The sequence below is a fragment of the Tachysurus vachellii genome, chromosome 24 (genome assembly GCF_030014155.1).
Source record: "Tachysurus vachellii isolate PV-2020 chromosome 24, HZAU_Pvac_v1, whole genome shotgun sequence".
Lineage (NCBI taxonomy): Eukaryota > Metazoa > Chordata > Actinopteri > Siluriformes > Bagridae > Tachysurus > Tachysurus vachellii.
This window is the reverse complement of record NC_083483.1, coordinates 10010456-10032955: the sequence shown is the minus strand read 5'-3', so window position 1 is coordinate 10032955 and position 22500 is coordinate 10010456. Positions and strand designations below refer to the sequence as shown.

The window sequence follows — 22500 nt, the reverse complement described above, 5'->3', positions numbered from 1 at the left end:
TTAGTCCAACTCTAGGGGTTTTGGATATTATTTCTTTATCAGTTGCATATATTTGTCCAACATGCGCGTCGCAACGTGGCTTTGTAGGATAGTGTTTACCTTCAGCGCGCTGGAGAGTGGAAGCTGAGCTCAGGTCACGTGACCACGCGCCATGCAAATCAGTCCTCAGCTCGAACCTGATTGGTCGCTTTGCTCTCATTTAGCTGCTGTCAAAGCGCATCATATGGCCGCTCTGCTACTAACTTTTTCTCCAGCGTCGCCCAAAGTAGCTCACAGACTTTTCACTGCACCGGATGAGAAAATCAAAAGCTGAAAGAAAGGTAAAGAAAATAGCGACTTGTATCGGCTTTGGATTGTATACCTGTTTCCTTATTCTGTGGGAACCTTTTCTTTTACGCGTCCGTGCAAGCGGACAGGACAGGGACGCCGCTTCTTGACTCCAAGAGTGAATGTTTTTCGCGTGTTGAGTGTGAAAGTTAAAGCCAGGTGAATGTATAGCATGATGATGGAGACGGACTTGCATTCCCCGGCACCCCAAACGAACACGGGTGCGGGGCACACAGGGCAAAACGCTGCGGGGAAATTGAGCCAGGAGCGCGTCAAGCGCCCCATGAACGCGTTTATGGTGTGGTCCCGCGGGCAGCGGCGTAAGATGGCACAGGAAAACCCCAAAATGCACAACTCGGAGATCAGCAAGAGGCTTGGGGCCGAGTGGAAGGTCATGTCCGAGGCGGAAAAGCGGCCTTTTATTGACGAGGCGAAGCGCCTGCGCGCCATGCACATGAAGGAGCACCCGGATTACAAGTACCGGCCACGCAGGAAGACCAAAACGCTGCTTAAAAAGGACAAATACTCACTGGCTGGGGGGCTGCTCGCAAGTTCTGCCGGCGGTGGCGGTGTGACTCTGGGGATGAGCACAGCGCAGAGGTTAGAGAGTCCTGCGGGTCACGGTGGAGGCGCAGGGGCGGCGAGTTACGCACACGTGAACGGCTGGGCTAACGGTGCGTATACTGCAGCCGCTGCCGCAGCCATGATGCAGGAGGCGCAGTTAGCCTACGGTCAGCACGCAAGCGCTGGGGCCGCTCACCATCACGGACATCACCCGCATCACCATGGACATCACCACCCTCACCATCAGCACGCCGCCAGCGCGCAGCCCGTGCACCGCTATGACATGAGCGCGCTGCAGTACAGCCCCATGTCGAACTCTCCGAGTTACGTGAGCGCCTCACCGTCGACCTATGCCATGCAGTACACGCAGCACCAGAGTTCTGTCTCGGCGGCGGCGGGAGCCGTTGGCGCGCTCGGATCGCTCGTGAAGCCTGAGCCAAGCTCTAGCCCTCCCCTCAGCGGCGCATCCCGCGCACCCTGTCCCGGCGACCTGCGCGAGATGATCAGCATGTACTTACCGGCGGCGGAGGCTGGAGACGCGGCTGTTCAGAGCAGACTGCACGCGCTGCCGCAACACTATCAGACCACTGCAGCTGCCATTAACGGAACCGTCCCACTGACGCACATTTAAAGCAAGAAGCAAAATCCTAAAACTGAACCACATATTATTCACAAACAAGTAACCAAATATTTACCTCTTTTTAGATTATAAATACCTGCTTTTTGTACAGAATGTTTTCTTGTAAATTTAAAGGTGATTATTATTTAAGCTTTGCTCCATTGGTACTGTCTTATCAACAGAAATTAATTTCTCCGATTTGCCTACAATTCAAATATAATAGCTTTAGGCCAATATGTAATATGAAAAATGAAAGGGATACCAGCCTTTACACAATCTAGATTATCTTGTGAAAACTTGAGAGTTTAAATATTTTTAATGATATTATCTGTGAAGTATAAGTTTTAATACGCAGGAAACGCCGGGGCACAATTCAGAGTGGAAACGCTTACTATATTTAAGGTTATTTTTTCTGACCCACATCCCGCAATTGCTTGGTTTGTAAACACGTGACTGAGCCTGTGTATTTTATCTATTCATTTTTATTTTGTTCCTTTTTTCCCCCACTGTATTTTTCATTCTTGTAAATTGTGCAAATATGATAGAAAAGAAGTGATAGGTCTGAACAAACTGTAAATAGGTCGTTGATTAATTTTTCACTTGATTATTATTATTATTATTATTATTATTATTATTATTATTATTATTATTATTATTAAGCAAAGGTTTTTTGCGTCGGGATGAAACGAATAAATTTCTCAGCTGTTGCTCTTATTCTGGTGTTAATTTGGTCTTTGCATTACTTATCCATTCCAGTTCCAGCCAAAAACGCACTGTGAGTTCAGGGCATGTAGAACAATGGAAATGTATTAATAAACAAACAAGATTAAATACAAATTAAACCGCAAAAACATGAAAATATTCTGAGATTGTAGTCTGTTAATCTAGATAATCTAGAGTCCCGTGAGGTCTTCAACATATATACAAACAATGTTCTGACATGTTTGGGGGAAATGATTTTATTGTTAATCGTTTGTTCCATTATTGTTTTAATCATCTGTAGGATACTGTTGCAAATGCATTTTGTCTTAACAATGAAATCATTTATTCTATGTAATCTGTCATTGTTAAGATATCAAGTTACCCATACTGTTTTTTTAATAATAATGAGAAGAAGAAGAAAAAGAAGGAAAAAAACAAAAGTAATTTCTTATCGATTTACTTCACTGACAAATTCACGTTCAGTATAAACACAATACAGGTTTATTTAGTGTGAAAATCATTTGTTTTTGTTGGCTTTAGTTGTATTTATTTGACTTTTTTATTTAGAACACATGTTTTGACGGTTTATTTCGGAAGCTCAGTAGGTTTGCTGTTGAAGCGTTAACTGAACGTGTGTTTGGCATAAATTGTACTAAAGTGATTGAGTAAATGATGTGTCGGTTATGAAATAGCCTAGCTGAAGTAGGGTCAAAAGGATTTACAGTGCCTGAATAAATCCAGGTCATTATTGTAAACAAAGTGTAAACAAACATGTCACATGACACTTTTGTGCAAACTAATTGTATCGATTTTTAATAGTTAAAAAGATAGTTATGTCGTTTCCTGAAAAGTGTCATTCGATGAGATAAAACAAAAAAAAAGGGGGGGGGGGGTGTTGGGGACTTGTTGCTTCTTACTGATGCGTGTTTAGGGGGTTGATATTCGGGGTCGGTCAAAGATCAGGACCTCTTTAAATAAAATTTATCCACTGAAAACCAAAAGCAACAGACACAAAGAAAAGAAAAAACACATTATTCAAAGGCTAATACGCAAAAGTCAACGTTTCACTTCAGTTAAATCCCCCTTGGATCAATTAATTGTGATTTTACAATATTTAAATTAAAATCTTATTGTTTGTTTCCACAAAACATGCAGTTTTCCGGATTTTTGTTCTTTTCTTGTATAATGCGCATATTTTGCTCGTGTTAAATTATTGCTTTTTTCCCTATAAAAACATGACAATTTGAATTTATCACTGAGGAAAGATTTGAGCTGGATTTGTGATGAATGGACAGAAGAAGGATTAGAGGGTCATGAGAGCTAAACTCAGGCTCACAGGCCACTAATATTTGAATACTAATTAAGTGAAAAAAATGGAAGGGTTATAATCGGGGATATTTCCTCAATTAATGTCGTATGTTTTATTTAAATGAGGTATCACTTCATGTAGAGGATGTTGGGTAAATTGTCTGAATCGAAGTGTGTGTTTTGTCAGAAAGAGGGGGGCTTAATCTATTTACAGTTACATCCTGGAAGTGTGAATGAACTGCAGAAACAACATTTACAATCCATGTGAAGTTTTGTGTCTCTCATTCAGCTAAATTATAGAACACACATTCTATGACACAAATCTATAAACGCGGTATCAGAAATAATTGTCGATTAAAAATTGTCGATTGTGTAATTTTTTAACCAATTATTCTTTTTTATTTTCGAAGTAAATGATGCGCATTTATTTATGCGTGTCTAAGGATAATTCAATTATATCTTAATAAACAGAAAAAGGTACTATACTAAAGCTAAACCAGTTCTTGCCTTCTGGTTTGATACCTTTCAGCATACTTGATGTAGAGATACATCCATTTATTTGCTTTAATTCATTTCTTACACTGTACACTAATCTATATCCACATTTCCATGTTACACATGAACGTTAGAGGATCATCAGATATGGGTACTTTTTTCTCATAATATGTAAAAACTGCAGCTGACATAAATGTTTTCTGACAAAGTTCAATAGTTTACTTTCCTACACACAGCAGAACAACTCAAACTTCTGAGCAATAACACAAAAATCCAAACAGTCTGTCCTTCCTGGCATTAAAACCCACTTCAACTGTGAGAAACAGCAGCCATTATTGGCCCGTATTTTTCCCACCCGTTTGTAAACCCTGTCCTAAATGTCCCTAATTAGCATGGACTTTATCACTCCCCTGCATATTTTCTCAGCTCCCCCCAAAAAAAGCCCTCGCTCCTGACGCCACTGGTTGCGGTTCTGCCGCGGAAGATTACGAAGACAGATTGGAGAGGCGCGAGATTAGCGCGGAGCAGAAACAGCAACCGGGCCAATAAATTCCGTGCGCGTCTTATCGTGCAATTACACGTTGGCGTGTTTCGCAATCTCGCAGCCACTTGCCTAATCCACAAACTCACAGTGAGGCGAGAGACCGGGTTTATGCCCATCGCCCCTCCTCCAGTTCATTTGAGCATCTTGTTGAATGTCAGATGGCATGGCTTAGAAAAAGGAAAAAACAGAAAGAAGCTACTATATTTTATTCATTACTACATTTCTTACCTATCCAGATCTCAATTCCTCCTGAGTAGAAAATATAATTTGGTTGTCCGGTCAATGGTTTGATGGTTCCTTTATTAAACTTGATCAAAGAGCAGGATACACGCTTTTCCCAACCATGCGGGAAACAATGTTATGGAAATATCTAAGGTTAGGCTTAATTTTCTTTCTCTCTTCATGCTGCTTTTTCTTTCTATTCTCTCCATCCTACATCCCTAGTCCAACTCACTCACTCACTCACTCACTCACTCACTCTGTTGGAATTTGGCACTGTTGGACTTTTTTCTTCATTTTCTCTCATTACAGACTTCAGCAAATTTCTGAACACACAACAGAGAAGAGGTGCAGGTACAGAAGGAAAAGCCCAAAACTGACCAAGTTTAAAGCCTGTAAGCACTGGAGTTCAGACACCAATTCTGAACCATTTTTACTGCACAGAGGCCAATTTGTTCAGCAGATTATTCATCTTATTAATCATATATCAACATCAAAAGTGTCCTAAATTACTGTCAAACAATGCTAAACTCAATGGAACTGACACTATGAAACTTTTTCTGCTAAGCATAGAATTACAGTGTACAACAAAGAGTGTCCTTCCAAGTAGAAGCCGTTTATAACACGAAGAACATGGAAACCTATATGAAATTTTTTTTCTTTATTATCATGGAATAAATGCCCACAAAATGTGCAAATTCAGTACAACAGTAAACAGACTACCAAATTTTCTACTACATTTGAAGAGTTTTGATGAAAATCCCAATACCATCTATATATATCTATCTATCTATCTATCTTTCTATCTATCTATCTATCTATCTATCTATCTATCTATCTATCTATCTATCTATCTATCTATCTATCTATCTATCTCAATCATTTGGTTACAAGAATATTAATGAGATCAGACACCGATGTTGAGTGATTAGGTCTGGGGTCCATCAGTGTTCCAGTTCATCTCAAAGGTGTTCAGTGGGGTTGAGTCAAGACCATGTGCAGGACACTCAAGTCCTTCCAATCCTGGCAAACCATGTCTCCATGGAGCTCATGTCAGGAGCATTGTCATGTTGGAACAAGTTTAAGCCTCTTATTTCCGGTGAAGGGAAATTGTAATGTTATAGCACACAAAGACAAATTAATTATCATCTTTCCAACTTTTTTGGCAACAGTTTGAGAAAGGATCACATATGGGTGTGTTGGTCAGAGGTTCACAAACATTTGGCTGTATAGTGTATCAACAGCATCAATGTTTAATATGGCTAAACTCAATGCAGCCACCACTGTACAAGGGTTTTTCTGTTTGTCCTTCTGGGGGGAACATTAAGCAGTCCATGCAGAAGTTAATCAAGTCAAGCCGTATTTACAAGATTAGTGTTGGCTGTAAACTCTCTTCAGCTACCGCAATACAGCAATGAGATAAAATAAAAATGAAACGAACTAAAACCATAAAAATAGAAAACAATAATACTAAAACAAGTCAACAATACTACAGACCTTAAAACGATTCAAATGCCTGGGAGAAATGATACATTTTAGGGACAATTTCAAACTGAAGGCGTCACTTCGTGTCACTCTGCAACCTTGACGGCCATCTTTAATGTAATGTTTTACGCTGATTAGTGGACAAAGGATGTGTCCCTGGCCGGCTATGGGACTTAATCGGGCAGAACGGCCTATGCTAATGGGCTTTTGGAGAGCACACGGTTGGCGAACAGTGAGGGCGATTGTTCTCTCTGTGTTTCACAGGCCTCACGCACAGCTGCACCTCCGTCACTGCCCTGTGATGCTCCATTTCACACTCAGCCAAAGAAGCCCAGTCTAGCTGTCCGCCCACCCCCATCCCTTTCGCATTCATTAGCTGTTTTGGAGGCCTCTATTCTCCTGGGTCAGTATGGTCTCATGTTTGCAAATGCAAAGGAATTCGCACAAGCCACGTATGTACCTTGTGGGGGGAGAAAAGGTGGGGTTTGGCTTTTCTTCTTTAATATAACTCATGAAATTCTTACTCATAAGAATTTTTTTGCATATTTTGCGAGATGGATTTTCCAGGGACGTTTTTTATGTAAAAAATTCACTGTATGTCTACACTCTCAGAATGTGCTGTTGTTCTCAAGGGTGCATGCATCTTTATTCCCTTAAATTGTACTAAGAAAGGCAGATGAAGTTATCTTTAAAGCTAAATAAGTTAAATATTGTTAAAGTATTTACCATACATTTTTTAAAAAGTTACACAATGATTCATATTTTCCAGTGATTCAAGATACAAGGTACAAAGAAAAGAGTACTGATCAAGTGACAAGGAAATATAACTTAGTACTATTTTTTACTATATACTACAATCCAAACTATTGAAATCTTAAGCACATTATGCAATCATGTTTATTTAGAAAAGCCAATAGCTTAGAAATATCCAGGTTTCTACACACAGAGCTCACATAAAAGATCAATCATATAATCATTTTAAACATGCTGTATCTACAAATATCCTACTTTTTTATTTATATTGTATACAATTCCTGTTGACATTATTTCTTTTTGAATTAAATAAACCCTATAAGAAGCACTTTAGTGTAAGCTCAATCAAATAATTTTCAATTACATCAACAGCAGCCGAGTTAACAGAAGTGTTACAGTCATAAACAAACTCTCTCACAGACCCAGTGATCATGCAACCAACAAAATAGAGTAAACCTTTGCTTGCTAAAATGTCTCACAAAAATTGCTTTAGGCCACAGGTTCACAACCCTGGACTGCTTGTCCTGAAGATTTCAGTGTTTTCCCTATTCTATCATGCCCATTTCAACTCAACAATGGCCATTAACTAGCTGATTTATAACATCAGGTGTGTTAAGAAAAACAGGAAAAGCAGTAAATTGTGCAAGGAGCTGTCCAGGTGCTGAAATCAAAGAGCTGTGAAGAGAATGCAAGAAAAGGCATGACTGCAAATGCAACCTGTACATCGTGACAATAATGTAACCAGCATTCACAATGTATGTGTGCAATTGCATTTATAACAATGCATATAACAGCCATCATACTCAAAAAGACACATGGTTTGTCCTGAACATAAAATTGTATCACTGGACAACCAAAAAATGGCGAACTGAACTGCTTGCATTATAATGCCATCTTTCTACTATAAATGCAGATGGTGGAACTGAAACTTCTAACGCACTTTTAACTCAACTGCTGGCCACAGCTACTCAGATGTCTGTAAATAAGCCTTCATGATTAAACCGTCTGTTGATTGTGGAATTCTTTCTATGTAGAAAAAAGTGTATGAGGTCACCGGAAAGCAGTCTAAACAGCCCAATGGATTGATTATTAGTGCACAACATTCCTCCTGTCCCACTGATTAATATTATACTTAAGACTAACTATGAACTTAATGATTTGCATGAGCTCATGATAGGCTGTAAAGCTACTCATTTTATTAATCATTGGGAATCATTTTGTACAAAAGAGTTTTTATGGCATGTGGAAGAAAATGATTGAAATTTTCAATAACTGCACTCACCTGTCAGGGTCACAGTCAATTCCAAGACTTCCAAGTTCTGGGAACACTGGTATCAAGGTTTGGACACACCCTGGTTGAGATGCCCAGTTGCTGACTTTAAAAGTTTGTTTCGATGCATGTAGGAAAGCACACACAAACAAATCAATATGCAGAAACACTTATAAGATGCATGTGTTGAATTAGGTATGACAACATCTCATGAAATGGTTGAGTAACTGCCATCGCTCAGCTTCTACCAAGTGTGTGTGTGAGTGTGTCTGTGTCTCCAAATCCTCTCTCATGTTTGTGTGCTCATACGTATTTAGCAGTATGCAAATCCTAGACAGGGATTTGCTTAACTCGGGAACCATGCATGTTAGTGATACCCCGTCTCAAGATACACACACACACACAAACACAAGCGCGTGCACACACACTCCCACAACTCTGATCCACTTTTACACTGATTATTACACCGTCCACACTGCAGAAATGCAAAACTGGTTTAGAGGAAGCGCAGATCCAGGATTAAAACAGAGCAAAAGAAAGATATTTTAAACTTCCTTTTATAGTTCCTTAATCTGACTGCACACACACACACACACACACAATTTAAAATAAAGCCAGACCGCTTAAGATCGATCTAATTCAGTTCACTTCACATTTCTTGGTGAAGGATATGTCCTTCTCTTAAGTTCTTTGCAAATAATGAAATGTGAGTTTGCCAAAGTAATTGGTTAGGGGGAAAATCTCTCCAATACTGAGGAAAAAATAACCATTATATTGGGTAATTATTCCTATACACAGATCTACTGAGGTCAACTAGATTCAACATATCCGTGTTCATAGTGTACAGTCAGTCAGACAGTTAAAGTGAAGGTCACAGGAATATAGGTTCTATTGAGACACCTTTTTTCTTTTGCTGCACTGTGCTTTTCTGTACGAAAGTAACAGCACACGAACACAGAAGAGTAAGCTCTGTCTGGAAGGTAAATCTACTAAAGCTGATATTTGTATTAATTGCACTGATTTCTTTGTATATTCTTTAGTGTCCTTGCAAATTTAGGCCCAATGATGTTTAAGAACATGAAATTTTATGTCAGCAGTAACGTGATGCTGAACTACACTCTCCGCTTCCTAACAAGCTGTGATTATAGTAGGACATGTAAAGTAATGAAAAGGAGTATTGTAATTGCAAAACACACAAAGCTTACTAGTAATGGGAAATTCTTTAAGCACTTTCAGTTTTGAGCAAATGCTGATAGGTTTTCTGATTTATTTCTGGGTTTCCGTATTGACCGATGTTGTCTTTTTTGGTTTTGCTGTTAAGTTTTTATTTTTATATCCTCATTCACATCACTGGACCACTTTTTGTTTAGCTTCTTAAAAGACACTGAACAGCTTTACAGTAAGATGAAGAGTTGAATAATAAACCAGCAGTTGTAACTTATAATGTATAAAGTTTGTGGTGTAGCATGAACCAGCCATCCAGAGCAAACAAATCAATGCTAAAGACTGTGCACATTTTTATTTCTAAAATAAATTTCAAGACGTTTTACCTGAGCAGCTGTCACAGCCGATTACTATTTTTTACAGCTTCTGTACTTTAGACAGGATTATTTGGAAGTTTGGATGTTTTTATTTCACCTTCTAGTCTGGCATGATGCAAAACTGTGAGAGGAGAGGAGTGAAAAAGAAGGGAGAGGTTATAACAGGTTGTATAAACATGACCGGAGTCGAAGGGGAAAGCACATCTAAACTGTAATTATCTCTGGGGAAGAGAGCTTTGTCTCCATCACCTCCGACTGTGAACAAACTGTCACTGTAGCTCCACATTTACTTACCTGATCCACCACGCACACACTCTCTATTTATAACACATTTTCACCCCTTTTCTCTGTTTCACACTTTCTCTCTTTTTATGCCTTCTCTCACTCTCTCTTTCTCTTTCTCTCTCTCTCTCTCTCTCTCTCTCTCTCTCTCTCTCTCTCTCTCTCTGACAAAAGGCAAGTAGGTGGTGTGAAAGAGTTGCTATTATTATTTCCATCTATAAATAGACATCTCTGGCTTTTCTGCATTTTTTTTCCCTTCCCAGTGGCGTCACAGCAGAACCTGGCTAATAGGAATTTCACTACTTGTCTGAAGAGTAAGCTAGCACTTAGCAAAGTTGTTCTGAAGAAGTCATTATTGCAACCATCGCTATTGCGAGCCGCTGAAATTGTAGAGAGGCAGTACAGGTCACGGTTTGCCACCACTCCAGGGTCATGGCTAAAGGCCTCTAGCCCTTTGATACCCACATCTCCCCTGGTGTTTTGTTTCAGCCCTGAAGAAAACAATGAACTTGACAGACAGCCAAATTTGGCTGGTTAGTGGCTGGTTCCAGTTACTGCCCTGTTATTCCATGTGAATAGACAACAGGTAACAGAATCTGAGTAGAGGCGATGGAGCTCCAGGCCGGGCGCTTTGTCCAGTCCCAGCCTTGATTACCTGTAGGTAATCGCCGTGGCTCAGTTAGCAGCCACTTTATTCTCTCAAAGAAATAATCATCCGATCAACCTGCCACTACTTGGGGGGCAATAGGGCACTGAACTAAAGTAGATACACCCTCATGCTGAAAATGGCAATGTCTCTACAGTAAACTGAAGATATTTCAGCTGAGTTTAACAACTTTTATATAAATTTGACATAATATTAAATTGACTTCAGCAATTCTTTATAATCCACATGAGCAAGTTTCAAATAATTCAGCTGTTTTTCTGGTTTAACTGGCAGATCTATAACAGGAGCTACACTGTAAATTCTACACCAATTCAAATATCTTTAATATTCTGTAATATTTCTTCATTTAGTTTTATACTCTTTAAATATTCTTCTTAGAGCCTTTATCGAAATGTTACCGTGTCAGAATGGGTTCCAATTAGGACCAAACTAAAACCCAACTATTAAAATCTCTTACCTATCCACTGAACCATTCTTCACATGATTTTTTTTGTTTTTAAGCCAAGGATTTAAGCTGTTGTGCAGTGAATAAGACTTTAAAGGTCTGTTACACAAGCATCATTTCAGGATTGAGTATTTTGTATTTTATTTAAGATCTAATTAAAAAAACACTTTTCTGCTTATTATTATTATTATTATTATTATTATTATTATTATTATTATTTTAATCAAAATCAGACATCTGTGTAATAAATAGTGATAATTAGAAATCCAGTCTATTATATGATTCAGGTAAAGCCTTAAAAAAGTCATGGACAGCCATATACTTGGCCTGCTGTGCCAAAGATAAATAAAATGGCAGGAAGCACAACCAATGCATTAAATGTGCTAAAGTCAAATATATATCATGATTAAATACTTTTAGGAAAATTCACTTGATTGGGTTGATTGGTTAAATTGTGAAATTCCAAACTTTAGTGTTGTTTTGAAAAAGAAACTAAATGCTAAGGTATTCTGATTTGGATTTGAACATGCGACATGCAGTGGTTATTACATCATAAAACATAAGAGCCAATCAGATTCTATAAAATCATGATGAGGGTCAAGTTAGACCTGTTTATATTTATTTCTTCTTTATTTACATCGATATGGTAACTTAGTGGCTAAGGTGCAGGTGAAAAAGATAAAGAGAAAAATATTGTTAAAAATAAAGTACCTACTAACCATTAGTTTATTGGTAAACAACTTTATCAGTAAACAATTTTAAATGATGTTATTTGTGTGAGTTAAGATGTACTGGTTTATATACATATACCGTAATATATTCATGCCAATCAGGCTGAAAAACAGAAAAAGCTCACTTTTGTACATGGCCACTGCAGCTCTGGAGTGTTTGTGAGGTTTTATTTGGTTCCTGCAGTCCTGTAGTCTCCCGCTTAGCTTGCAGTGTGAGCAGAGCAACAATGGCACCCTGTGGTTCTCCTCTGGCCTTCTCCTTCTCCTCCTCTTTATTCAATGCCCCGGGGCCACCGAGAGCAAGCCGAACGGACCACTAAGTGACAAGGGGGAGAAAGAGTGAGTGACATTTCGACAAAAAAAAAAAAAAAAGTGTCCAGATCTTTGTTTTTGCCATCGACCTGAGTCACCATGGAGAAGGCGAGCGTAGTGCGCAGCTTGGAGAGCGCATGTGCGCCTTTAACAGATCTTTCCTTTCTGAGCCTTGTTCAGTGTAAACATGAACAGACATTTTTTCCATCATTGCACAAGAACAATATTCTCTAATGATTTTTAATGGATTGTGCATAATAGTGTATAGTATTTATTTAAAAGCAACAGGTCAATAATGCAGATATTCACGATTGTTGACATGTTGGAGTGATTCATGATGCTGACAGATCTTGATTGGATTATTATTTTTTTAGTTTGCTTATTTGATTTGTGAGGTTTTCTTTTCCTTGCAGTCGTGAGGATATTAAATGTAAATAGCAGTATTTGTTCCCTGCATGCAGGAGGCCAAGAAGGCATTTTAGCCTTGACTGTAAAAGCATAGCCATCTCACCACACTTCACCCCTTAGACCCTTCCAAGCACTGTTTGATCACCTAATTAAAGCCAGCAGGACTATAAAAGTGCACTTTTTCATCACCAAACAAAGTGCTGTTTGGTTTTAGTTATTTCAGTCTACATTTCAGTTTAAAGGGTGACAATTCATTTTAAATGATAACATTGGTTTTACAGCATTGTACACTTTCTGGAGGTGAGAAGTTACACTTTTCTGAATTCAGCTTGACTTGAGGAAAAATATATTAATAAATATTAAAAATAATTAATGCTGTGCCTACATCTTAACCTCAGGAATGAAAAAAAGAAATATTTTGTTTCTTTTATTTATTTATTTATTTGTTTGTTTGTTTGTTTGTTTTTACACACACACAACCCAAACATGCAATCCACACACAGAACCTACATATACAACCCACATACACAACCACACACAGAACCACACACACAACCCACACAAACCGAACCTACACACCGAAACTCACAGTCCTACTGAATTGTAACTCACAGTAACTCACAGTAACTCACAGTCTTACTGAAGTGTCTCACACAACCTGTACAGCTGCAGTGCTAGCAGACATCACCACTCACAACACCATGCCATGGATCCACAAAGTCAGCACAGACACATCATTGCATAGAGCAGTCCTGAGACCACTCAGACTGATCACACACACTCTCCTTTATCGACAAGGCAGCAGGCACATCTCCATAGTGAACAGGCAGACACAGATATTAAAAAATATGTCTTCACAAACATATTAAAAAAGAAAACATCACAAACCTACAAATGCCAACACTAACACTGAAAAAAATAAATAAAAGTACGCACACACACACACACACACACACACGCACACCTCCAACTCACACAATCTGATAGAGCTAATGTGAGAGTTGTGTCTGCCAAGATTGAGGAGGTGTATGTACAGGGTGCAGAGTGTGATGAGGTTACTGAACAGAGCATCATGTCTCTCTCTCTCTCTCTCTCTCTCTCTCTCTCTCTGCCTCTGTCCTGTTCCAGTTCCTGGCTCCTCTCCATGTTGTGGGATTTTGGAAGTTTGGCTGGTGCTGAAACGATTTCTCAGGGCTCTCTGCACAGGGGAAGCTGTGTTCAGCTTTGTGTCAGACTCGGTGACCTCTGAGACAGAAAGAAAGTGGGAAAGAGGGAGAGAGAGACAGAGAGAGACAGAGAGAGAGAGAGAGAGAGAGAGAGAGAGAGAGAGAGAGAGAGAGAGAGAGAGAGAGAGAGAGAGAGAGAGAGAGAAAGAGAAACAGAGAGAGAAACAGAGAGAAACAGAGAGAGAGATAGAGAGAGAGAGAGAGAATTTTACATCATTTTACATCACTCAAACTTGCACCAGTTTTACAGTGTTGTACTAGGATTCACAGTCACATTTAATATAAAGTTCCAATTTTAGCAAAATTCACATTATTTTTAATTCTTTCTTTTATGGATTCTGTCCAAAAGAAGAATTTCATTATTTCATTTATTACAAATCACCAACGGCTCCTTTATTTCCATTACAATTAGCTAGACAATTAGCTTCCAGACGCTTCACCTGTTTTTCTCGTTCATTGCCTCCTGGCTTAAATCAGTCTCAAAATGCCTCGTAAAGTAGAGCTTCATAGAATAAAAAGTCAACCTTCAATCCTTTTCTGTGGTAATATCACAGCTTCACATGACTTCTCTAGATAATCATCCAGGCTATCCTTCTAATCCTGTTGCTGATGAGCCACTTTAAGTTCAAACTTTATGTGTGACGTTAGCTGTGTGTTGTATCAAGGATAACTGACATGCTGAAATAATTTTCTCTTTAAATATACACCTCGAATAAAGCCATTTTTCTGGCACTCCGCAGACATCAGACATTTTCGACGAGTATAAGCAAATGAATTATTTAATTGCTGCAAGTCTGATATAACTCATCAGTCAGGATGTTTCTGATGCCTTTCAGTGTGAGACGTGTGTTTTTTGCTCTGTTGGAAAAATGTACACAGATTTTAATGGTTGAAGATAACGGCTTAACATTTTAGACACTGTCTTCTAGTTCACAAGCACTTGGAGCATCTTGTGGAGCAAGATCCTTTTTTTATGAATATATTTCCATTAGGCCTTGATGCCCGATGACGCCTGAGATAGGCACAGGCTCCCCGTGACCCGAGGTAGTTCAGAAAAGCGGTAGAAGATGAATGAATGAATGAATGAATGAATGAATGAATGAATATTTCCATTAGTAGGCTAGAGAAAAACAGAACTAAAATAAAACAAAACTTCAAATTCTTAAAACCCTGTCTATTTTCATGAGTCATTAAGACATTCAATGACAATCAGTACTGAACAACTACATTACCCACAATGTCGTTTGTGTGCCCACTGATCGTTCTGCCCACAGGTTTTCTTTAGCTAAATAGCTAAAATATTTTTTAAATAGAGTGACGCAGAAGAACTTTAATGCTTTAGTCTGTCCAGCTCTGTCATCTCCTCACCTGTATACTCTGCTCAAAATAGTCTTCAACTTTCATGCTAACGTTATTATAAACACCATCGTCATCTTGTCATGTTGTAGATTACTGAACGCTGATCTCATAGCTGCATTACATTCTGAACTTTTTATAGTCCAGCTGTTTCCACTACATCTAGGATGGATTTGTCATTCATATGCCATTGTAAATTACTGAGTAAGAATTAGAAACTTTTTTAGGTGCTAAGAGTGAATTCTGAGATTTATTTTTTATGTTTGAGATTTGATCAAAAATGTCAATTATAATAAAGATTAATGAAAATATCAGTCAAACATCATCGGTCAATGAACTAGCAACAAAATCATAGATATTTCTGTGCAAAGGATTTTTTTCAGAGTTTTCCATTAAGATCTTAATCATCGTTTGGACGCGGACGTCAACTTTGGATCAGAAAAAAAATTGTTATAAATCGATCTCTTTCCAAAGCTATGTGTCTATATTTAAACTGCAAGTTAAATCAGAACATTATCAGTGTGTGTTTTTGTTCTTATGATGAATGAAAGGAGAAAAAATACAACAGCATTTCTACAATGTGATAAAACTGGAAGGAAGTTGAATCCTGTTACTCTAGGAATCTCACTAATGCTTTGTTTTACATGCCTCTCTCTCTCACTCTCTCTCTCTCTCTCTCTCTCTCTCTCTCTAAGTGTGTGTGTCCTCCTGTCACTCCCTCTCTCCTATTACTTACACCAGTGTTGATCTTAAAGCAGTCAGGAAGAGCCAAGACAGTGAAAAGTGCGAGAAAAGAATCCAGTAGCCATCTTAGATGACACATTCTTTTCAGCCACATCCTGAGTGTAAGCGAAGCTGCCACAAAATACACCACATACACTTCCTGATGTCACTTACCTCAGGCTGGGGCAGCTGATACTTCCAGCAGGAATTTGTTAAGCAGGAACCTGTCACATCCACCGCAGAGCTTTGATAAAGCATCGTCTTTTTGTTCAAAGTGCATAAACTCATTTATCTAATGAACAGCCCTCTCTCTCTGAGCGCTCCTGCTCCCCAGAGATCAAACGCAAGCATTGAAGTCTTCAGAGCTTCTGCTGATTTGCTTAATGTGTCACATGCATTTAGATACAGAAAAAAACAAAGGAAGTGGAAGAATTCATCACCAGAGCGATGGACGCGCTGGCTTAGTGTGTACGTTATTAGGGACGTTACCAGATGTAAAGATGTTATTCAGAATGAACATGTAACAGTGATGTGATCAGGAAGAGCCTGCTGTAAAAAAATACATTATTAACATGAACATGAGGCACTGAGTGAGTGAGCAATGCTTTTATAGCTTCCTCCTGTTCATCCCAGTTTTCATCCCAATATTCATCCCAGTGTTCAACACAGTTTTCATCCCAGTGTTCATTCCAGAGTTCAACTTAGTGTTCATCCGAAGGTTCATCCCAGAGTTCATCACAGTGTTCATCTCAGAGTTCATCTCAGAGTTCATCTCAGTGACAACAAAAATGTCTTCAATAATATAAATAGAAAAAAACTGTGATGTGATGTGAATACTGAACCTTTCTTTTAAACATGACAAGAAAGAAAGAAAGAAAGAAAGAAAGAAAGAAAGAAAGAAAGAAAGAGTAGAAAGAAAGAAAGAAAGAAAGAAAGAAAGAAAGAAAGAAAGAAAGAAAGAAAGAAAGAATGAGTAGAAAGGGAGGGATGAAGAATGAGTTGTCAGTGAACAAACAAAAGAAAGAAAGAAAGAAAGAAAGAAAGAAAGAAAGAAAGAAAGAATGAAAGAAAGAAAGAAAGAAGAATCAGTGGAACACCGTCAAAAGCTAGCTATTGTACTTTATCTCTATCTCTCTCTCACACACACACACACACACACACACACACACACACACACACACACACACACACACACACACTGTCCTTCCCCTCTGTCCATCTGAATTTTCCATCTTCCTCCATTTCTATAAAAAAAAGTCAGAAAAGGTGAACAAGCACTTGTTATTACTACACTCTCCCCCCTGCTGCCAAATCAGCAATCAGCGCCCTAAATAGCCCCATCCTCTTCCACCACTGCCCCATTTTCCATCTCTTAACCTGGCCGCTCCCCAGGCCGAGCTTTTAGCGTGTCAGGCAGCGTGTGCAGGGAGCGAGGCTGTAATGGGGTGCGCTCAGCAGGGGTGAGACGGCTATCGGGATGGAGCAACTGCCTAAAACTGTAACTGACAGAATATGTAGAGAGAAGAAAGGAGCGCTGAGGGACAGAGGACGTACCACAGCCGGCAGTGCGGGGGCACCAGGGCACATCCGAGCAAATGATTCCTTTCTTGCATCTTCATTCTGAATCCCTTATTGTTCTTGATTTGTAAAATTCATAGTTACTTCTCTCTCTCTCTCTCTCGTTCCACTTTAACCAGGTGTTTTGTGATCTTCGGTTGTGTTTCTCAGTGAGAGAATAATCTCTATCTTTTTCTATCCAGTTGCATGACATTAAGTAATACTTTGTTATTCTAACATGAAAAACAAGTGAAACACATTAAGCACAATAAGCACAGCTCTTCTGCTGATATCTCATACCACATATGCAAGAACTGTGCTTTCTAGGAAAAAACAGAACAGTTGAGCAGCTCTGATAGGGGGAGGAGCTCATTTCTGGTCCAGAAACACTTTAACAGAACATAATTTCCCAGGTTAAAACAGGCCTAGAAACATTTGACCTACAAACTGAACATTTAACATATCCAAAATTCGACTAATGGGGAAAAAAAAAAAAATTTAAAACGGATCTTTCTGTGTTCTGTCTTCAACAGGTTCATTCATTCATTCATTCATTCATTTTCTACCGCTTATCCGAACTACCTCGGGTCACGGGGAGTCTGTGCCTATCTCAGGCGTCATCGGGCATCAAGGCAGGATACACCCTGGACGGAGTGCCAACCCATCGCAGGGCACACACACACACTCTCATTCACTCACGCAATCACACACTATGGACAATTTTCCAGAGATGCCAATCAACTTACCATGCATGTCTTTGGACCGGGGGAAGAAACCGGAGTACCCGGAGGAAACCCCCGAGGCACGGGGAGAACATGCAAAATCCACACACACAAGGCGGAGGTGGGAATCGAACCCCAACCCTGGAGGAGTGAGGCGAACGTGCTAACCACTAAGCAACCCTGCCCCCCTCAACAGGATCAATCTCCAACAAAATGTTCAGACCTAAAGCATTACCAACAACGACGTATATTTACCTACTGGCTGGAACTGGATGCTGTACTATACTGCGGAATATTACAGTATTTCCCAAACCAACTCTCTCGAGAATTTCAGCGAAACGTTTCTGATGCAGATCCATCCACAACTGTCCTTCATGTTCAAAACCAGGAAGCTGAAACTCCTGAACACTGCACTAACTTTCTCAGAATACATCGTGGCCTACAAACATGTCTGCTCAAGACTACACACTCCAGCACCACAGAGCTCACACACACACGTGAGTGCCAGACAAGCTGTATAATCTCATGTTATTATCTCAGCTGGATTTGGCCCCGGTGTTAATGTTTGCTAATCTTCTGACCTTTGCCTGTGCTTGGATTAGTTTTTGGACACTTCACTTCTTTAATAAAACTTAATACCTCACTGGTTTCCATTTCATTCCTTATCTGGCATTTAAACATTGCTGATGTAGAAGGATTAAAAAGTGTTTTAGTTCAAATTCTCCCAAATGTATAAATGTGTCACAATGATTTCAAATCAGTTTGTAGTGTAGTCATACTGCCCCCTTTTGAGTTGAGATGCTTTTTTGGACTGAAAATTTCCTTCGTATATTTTATACCACAGAAATTTCTCTGAAACGTAGTGAGAGACTGATAACTACAGAAAATACTAACAGTGGTTCTCCATGTTACTGAAATATAGGGTGTCCTTACTTTTTCCCTCTCGGTTTCTGAATACTGTATTATGTTTCGAGAAAAAACTGACTACATTTTGAATTTTGTTGTATTTTTTTTCACCTGAACTTTTTTGTTTAGGTTGAAGACCACTATAATGTTATTTGGGCCCTGATAAATAAAACACAGAAATGAAGAAGGGCGTACTAGCTTTTCCTAATGACTGCATGGAAACTTGCCTGTGTGTGGGTGTGGGTGTGTGTGTGTGTGTGTGGGTGTGTGTGTGTGTGTGTGTGTGTGTGTGTGTGTGTGTGTGTGTGTGTGTGTATTACCTGTCCAGCTACCTCACAGTCCTGGAGGTCAGCCAAGTCTCATCAATTATCCGTAAGCCAATCCTGCGTGTGAGTGGGAGGGTCTGAGGATCATGTTCTGGTTAATTGGGCCTCCATGCATCGATGTGGCACCAATCAACCTTCAGCTCCTCTGAGGCCTGAACTTCAGACGTCTCATATTCAACTGCTGATTGGACAGATAAAACTGACGAGGAGCCACAGTTAGTAAACAGGATGTGGAAGAGCATTGTTGTTATGAGGATGAGTAAATTTGCTCTTGGATTAAGCTTCCTCATTGTTTACAAATGTATTTTTAACCACACACATATGACCTTTATAGTGTACTACATAGGCATAGTGTACTATATACTGTAGGCCATTTTTACTACATTCATACTTCATTTTTACACAGTAATAAAGACTGGGTTAAAAATAGCCTAGTTTGGTTCCATTTGGAAGCAGTTAGCTCAGTGAGGTTAGTGACCTAGCTTGATTTTTTTTTTAACCTAACTAGAGGGTAAAAATGACAACAATACAGAGATGTAGGTTCTTATGATTACACTCCTTAGCTAAATTAGAAATAAATTTGAATTATACATTTCTTGCAGATGCCGCTGATTTATTTTATATTGGACCTTTTCTGGTTGCTGCTCCATCTCAAAAGGTGCAGTGGAAACACACTATGAGCAAATCAGCCTCCACTGCGTCTCTTTACACTGAGAGGAAACCGGAGTCTCTGGAGGAAACCCTTGAAGCATGGGCAGAAAATCCAAACTTCACACACACAGGGCAGAAGTGGGAATCAAACCCATAACCCCACACGTGTGAGGTGCAGGTTGATGTTTGCACATCCTGTTCATGTCTATATTTGTATTCATTTAGAAAACATCATCTGTTCATTCTGAATAATTTACTTATATAACTTTTTAATCAAGTGATATGACTCCAATTGTCTTGCCCTAAACCCAGTCTTGGTGTCATGGAGATGTCTTTCTCAGGTAGGGGGTCATGAGGTGAAGAGAAAAGATAAAGACTGAGAGTGAGATACAGAAAATGATAAAGCTACTGGGATCAGATAGACCACTAATCTCGTTATATTCCTATAATAATCCTGTTATGAACACCTTCTCAGTGCTCTCGTTGTAATGCAATCTGGATTAAGACTCAACAAGTGGAAGTGTAGAACACAGACAAGGGACAGTGTAGAGCTGAGACTCTTTCGACTGGGTACAACCACACACACACACACACACACACACACACACACACACACACACACACACACACACACACACACACACACACACAATGCCATGGTAAGGTTCACCTGATTTGTGTAAGAGGGGACTCCAGTGTTTGCATGTGTGTTTGTGTGTATGTGTGTGTGTGTGTGTGTGTGTGTGTGTGTGTGGAGGGGGTATCACTGACTCCCACACCAAAAGGCTATAATTTGGCTGGTATTGTTCCCCTTATCCTCTCTATCTATCACAGTGCAGTAAGTGTTCCTATTCAAACTGTCCATCACAGAGCCAGAGGGCAGCTTTCATCTCAGATCAGGTAACTGCACAGCGCTTCAGCAGGGTGGATCTCCACGGCAAAGAGAGACCCAAGAGAGACACTCCCATCAGCAAACACACTTCACACACACACACATGCACGCACACACACAAACACACACACACGGTGAAAACAAGGGATTTAGGGATTAAGGGCATTGTAGTCCTTAAGTCTTTCATCTGAATGATACTTACTGTGTGAATTTGCACCTTTTTTTCACACTTATTTTCTCACAGGTGAAAATGGAATTCAGGTTACTGAGGAAACAAAAAGACACACTGTGATAAAACAAAAATGCATTTCACATTTTTTAATAAAATTCACAGTTTGCATCTTCAACCTACTGTAAACATGCGTCATACATTTCTGTGAATGTTTTATTCTATGATTCTAAGTTTCCCTACTTTAACTTTTAAGGATATATGAAAAAGTAATAGAGTCTGCTTTATATTATTATTAAAGAATAATTAAAAATGACACAATTAGACATGTAACTGAACCCAACATAGGTTAAGATGCCCTTATCATAAAGATAGAAAGCTGAAGGAATGAACCACTGTTTTAAACCTAATTCTACTCTAGATGTATTAGAGGTCTCAGGCCTGGTGTTGAATTAAATAAACAAACAGAGATAAACAATTAGTCTGTGTGTGTGTGTGTGTGTGTGTGTGTGTGTGTGTGTGGTGAGTGTGAGATACTGTATGCATTCTTCTTTTACTGTCCGTCAGCTGAATTATAAATTCTAGTATAATCTATTCATCAGTGTTAAATGATATAATTATTCATTTGCATTCAGATCTATTATGTCTTAATACCATTATGTTATGACAATCCTTCACTAAAATTGTGGAAAGTAAATTTGTTGACGTGTGTATAACGTTTCCCACCCTGTCTGTGGTAGTGTTTTCCCTGTATCAAGACACCCACAAGATGGGCTGGTAATTAGATGATTAGTTGATTTAGGTGTTATAGCATGGAAAACACCAAAATATGCTGAGGTGGAATACTCCAGGACCAGGACTGAGAATCACAGAGAGAGAGAGAGAGAGAGAGAGAGAGAGAGAGAGAGAGAGAGAGAGAGAGAGAGAGAGAGAGAGAGAGAGAGAGCACCCCAGGCACCTGGCTGGCTAATTAAAAGAGCTAATTACATACAATTACCACTGGAGCTTCCCACTCTGACAGTGCCCTCTCATACTTTGGAGAAAGTGTGTGTGAGGTGGGGTGTGGGGTGGGGTGGGGTGTCATAATCCTCTGCTTGAGGGCTCAGCTGGCACAGCCCCCACCCTGCATGGAGTTTTGTCCTGAAGAGGAACCACCACATGGACCATCACAAAAGGAAGTCAAGCACCTGCAAGACTGCAGAGAGCTACAGGCCAGGTGCAGGTTTTGGCTACGAGAGAGAGAGAGAGAGAGAGAGAGAGAGAGAGAGAGAGAGAGAGACATTTCTCTTCTGCCACACAT

General features: G+C 39.5%; 2 protein-coding genes across 2 annotated transcripts; both read left to right on the top strand.

Moving 5' to 3' along the window:
• Positions 1-265: 265 nt before the first annotated feature.
• sox1b (SRY-box transcription factor 1b) lies at positions 266-2004 on the top strand. Its single transcript, XM_060860208.1, has one exon. It carries the CDS (start codon positions 491-493, stop codon positions 1520-1522), a length of 1032 nt encoding a protein of 343 aa, XP_060716191.1. The 5' UTR covers positions 266-490; the 3' UTR covers positions 1523-2004.
• A 12023-nt stretch (positions 2005-14027) lies between these two features.
• LOC132839074 (putative uncharacterized protein DDB_G0271982) lies at positions 14028-16968 on the top strand (the record flags this gene model as incomplete). The annotated part of the gene is given in 3 exon segments (XM_060859852.1): positions 14028-14075; positions 14639-14690; positions 16841-16968. Coding segments are annotated over 3 exon segments (228 nt in total), but the record flags the coding sequence as incomplete, so codon positions are not given.
• Between the last annotated feature and the right edge of the window lie 5532 nt (positions 16969-22500).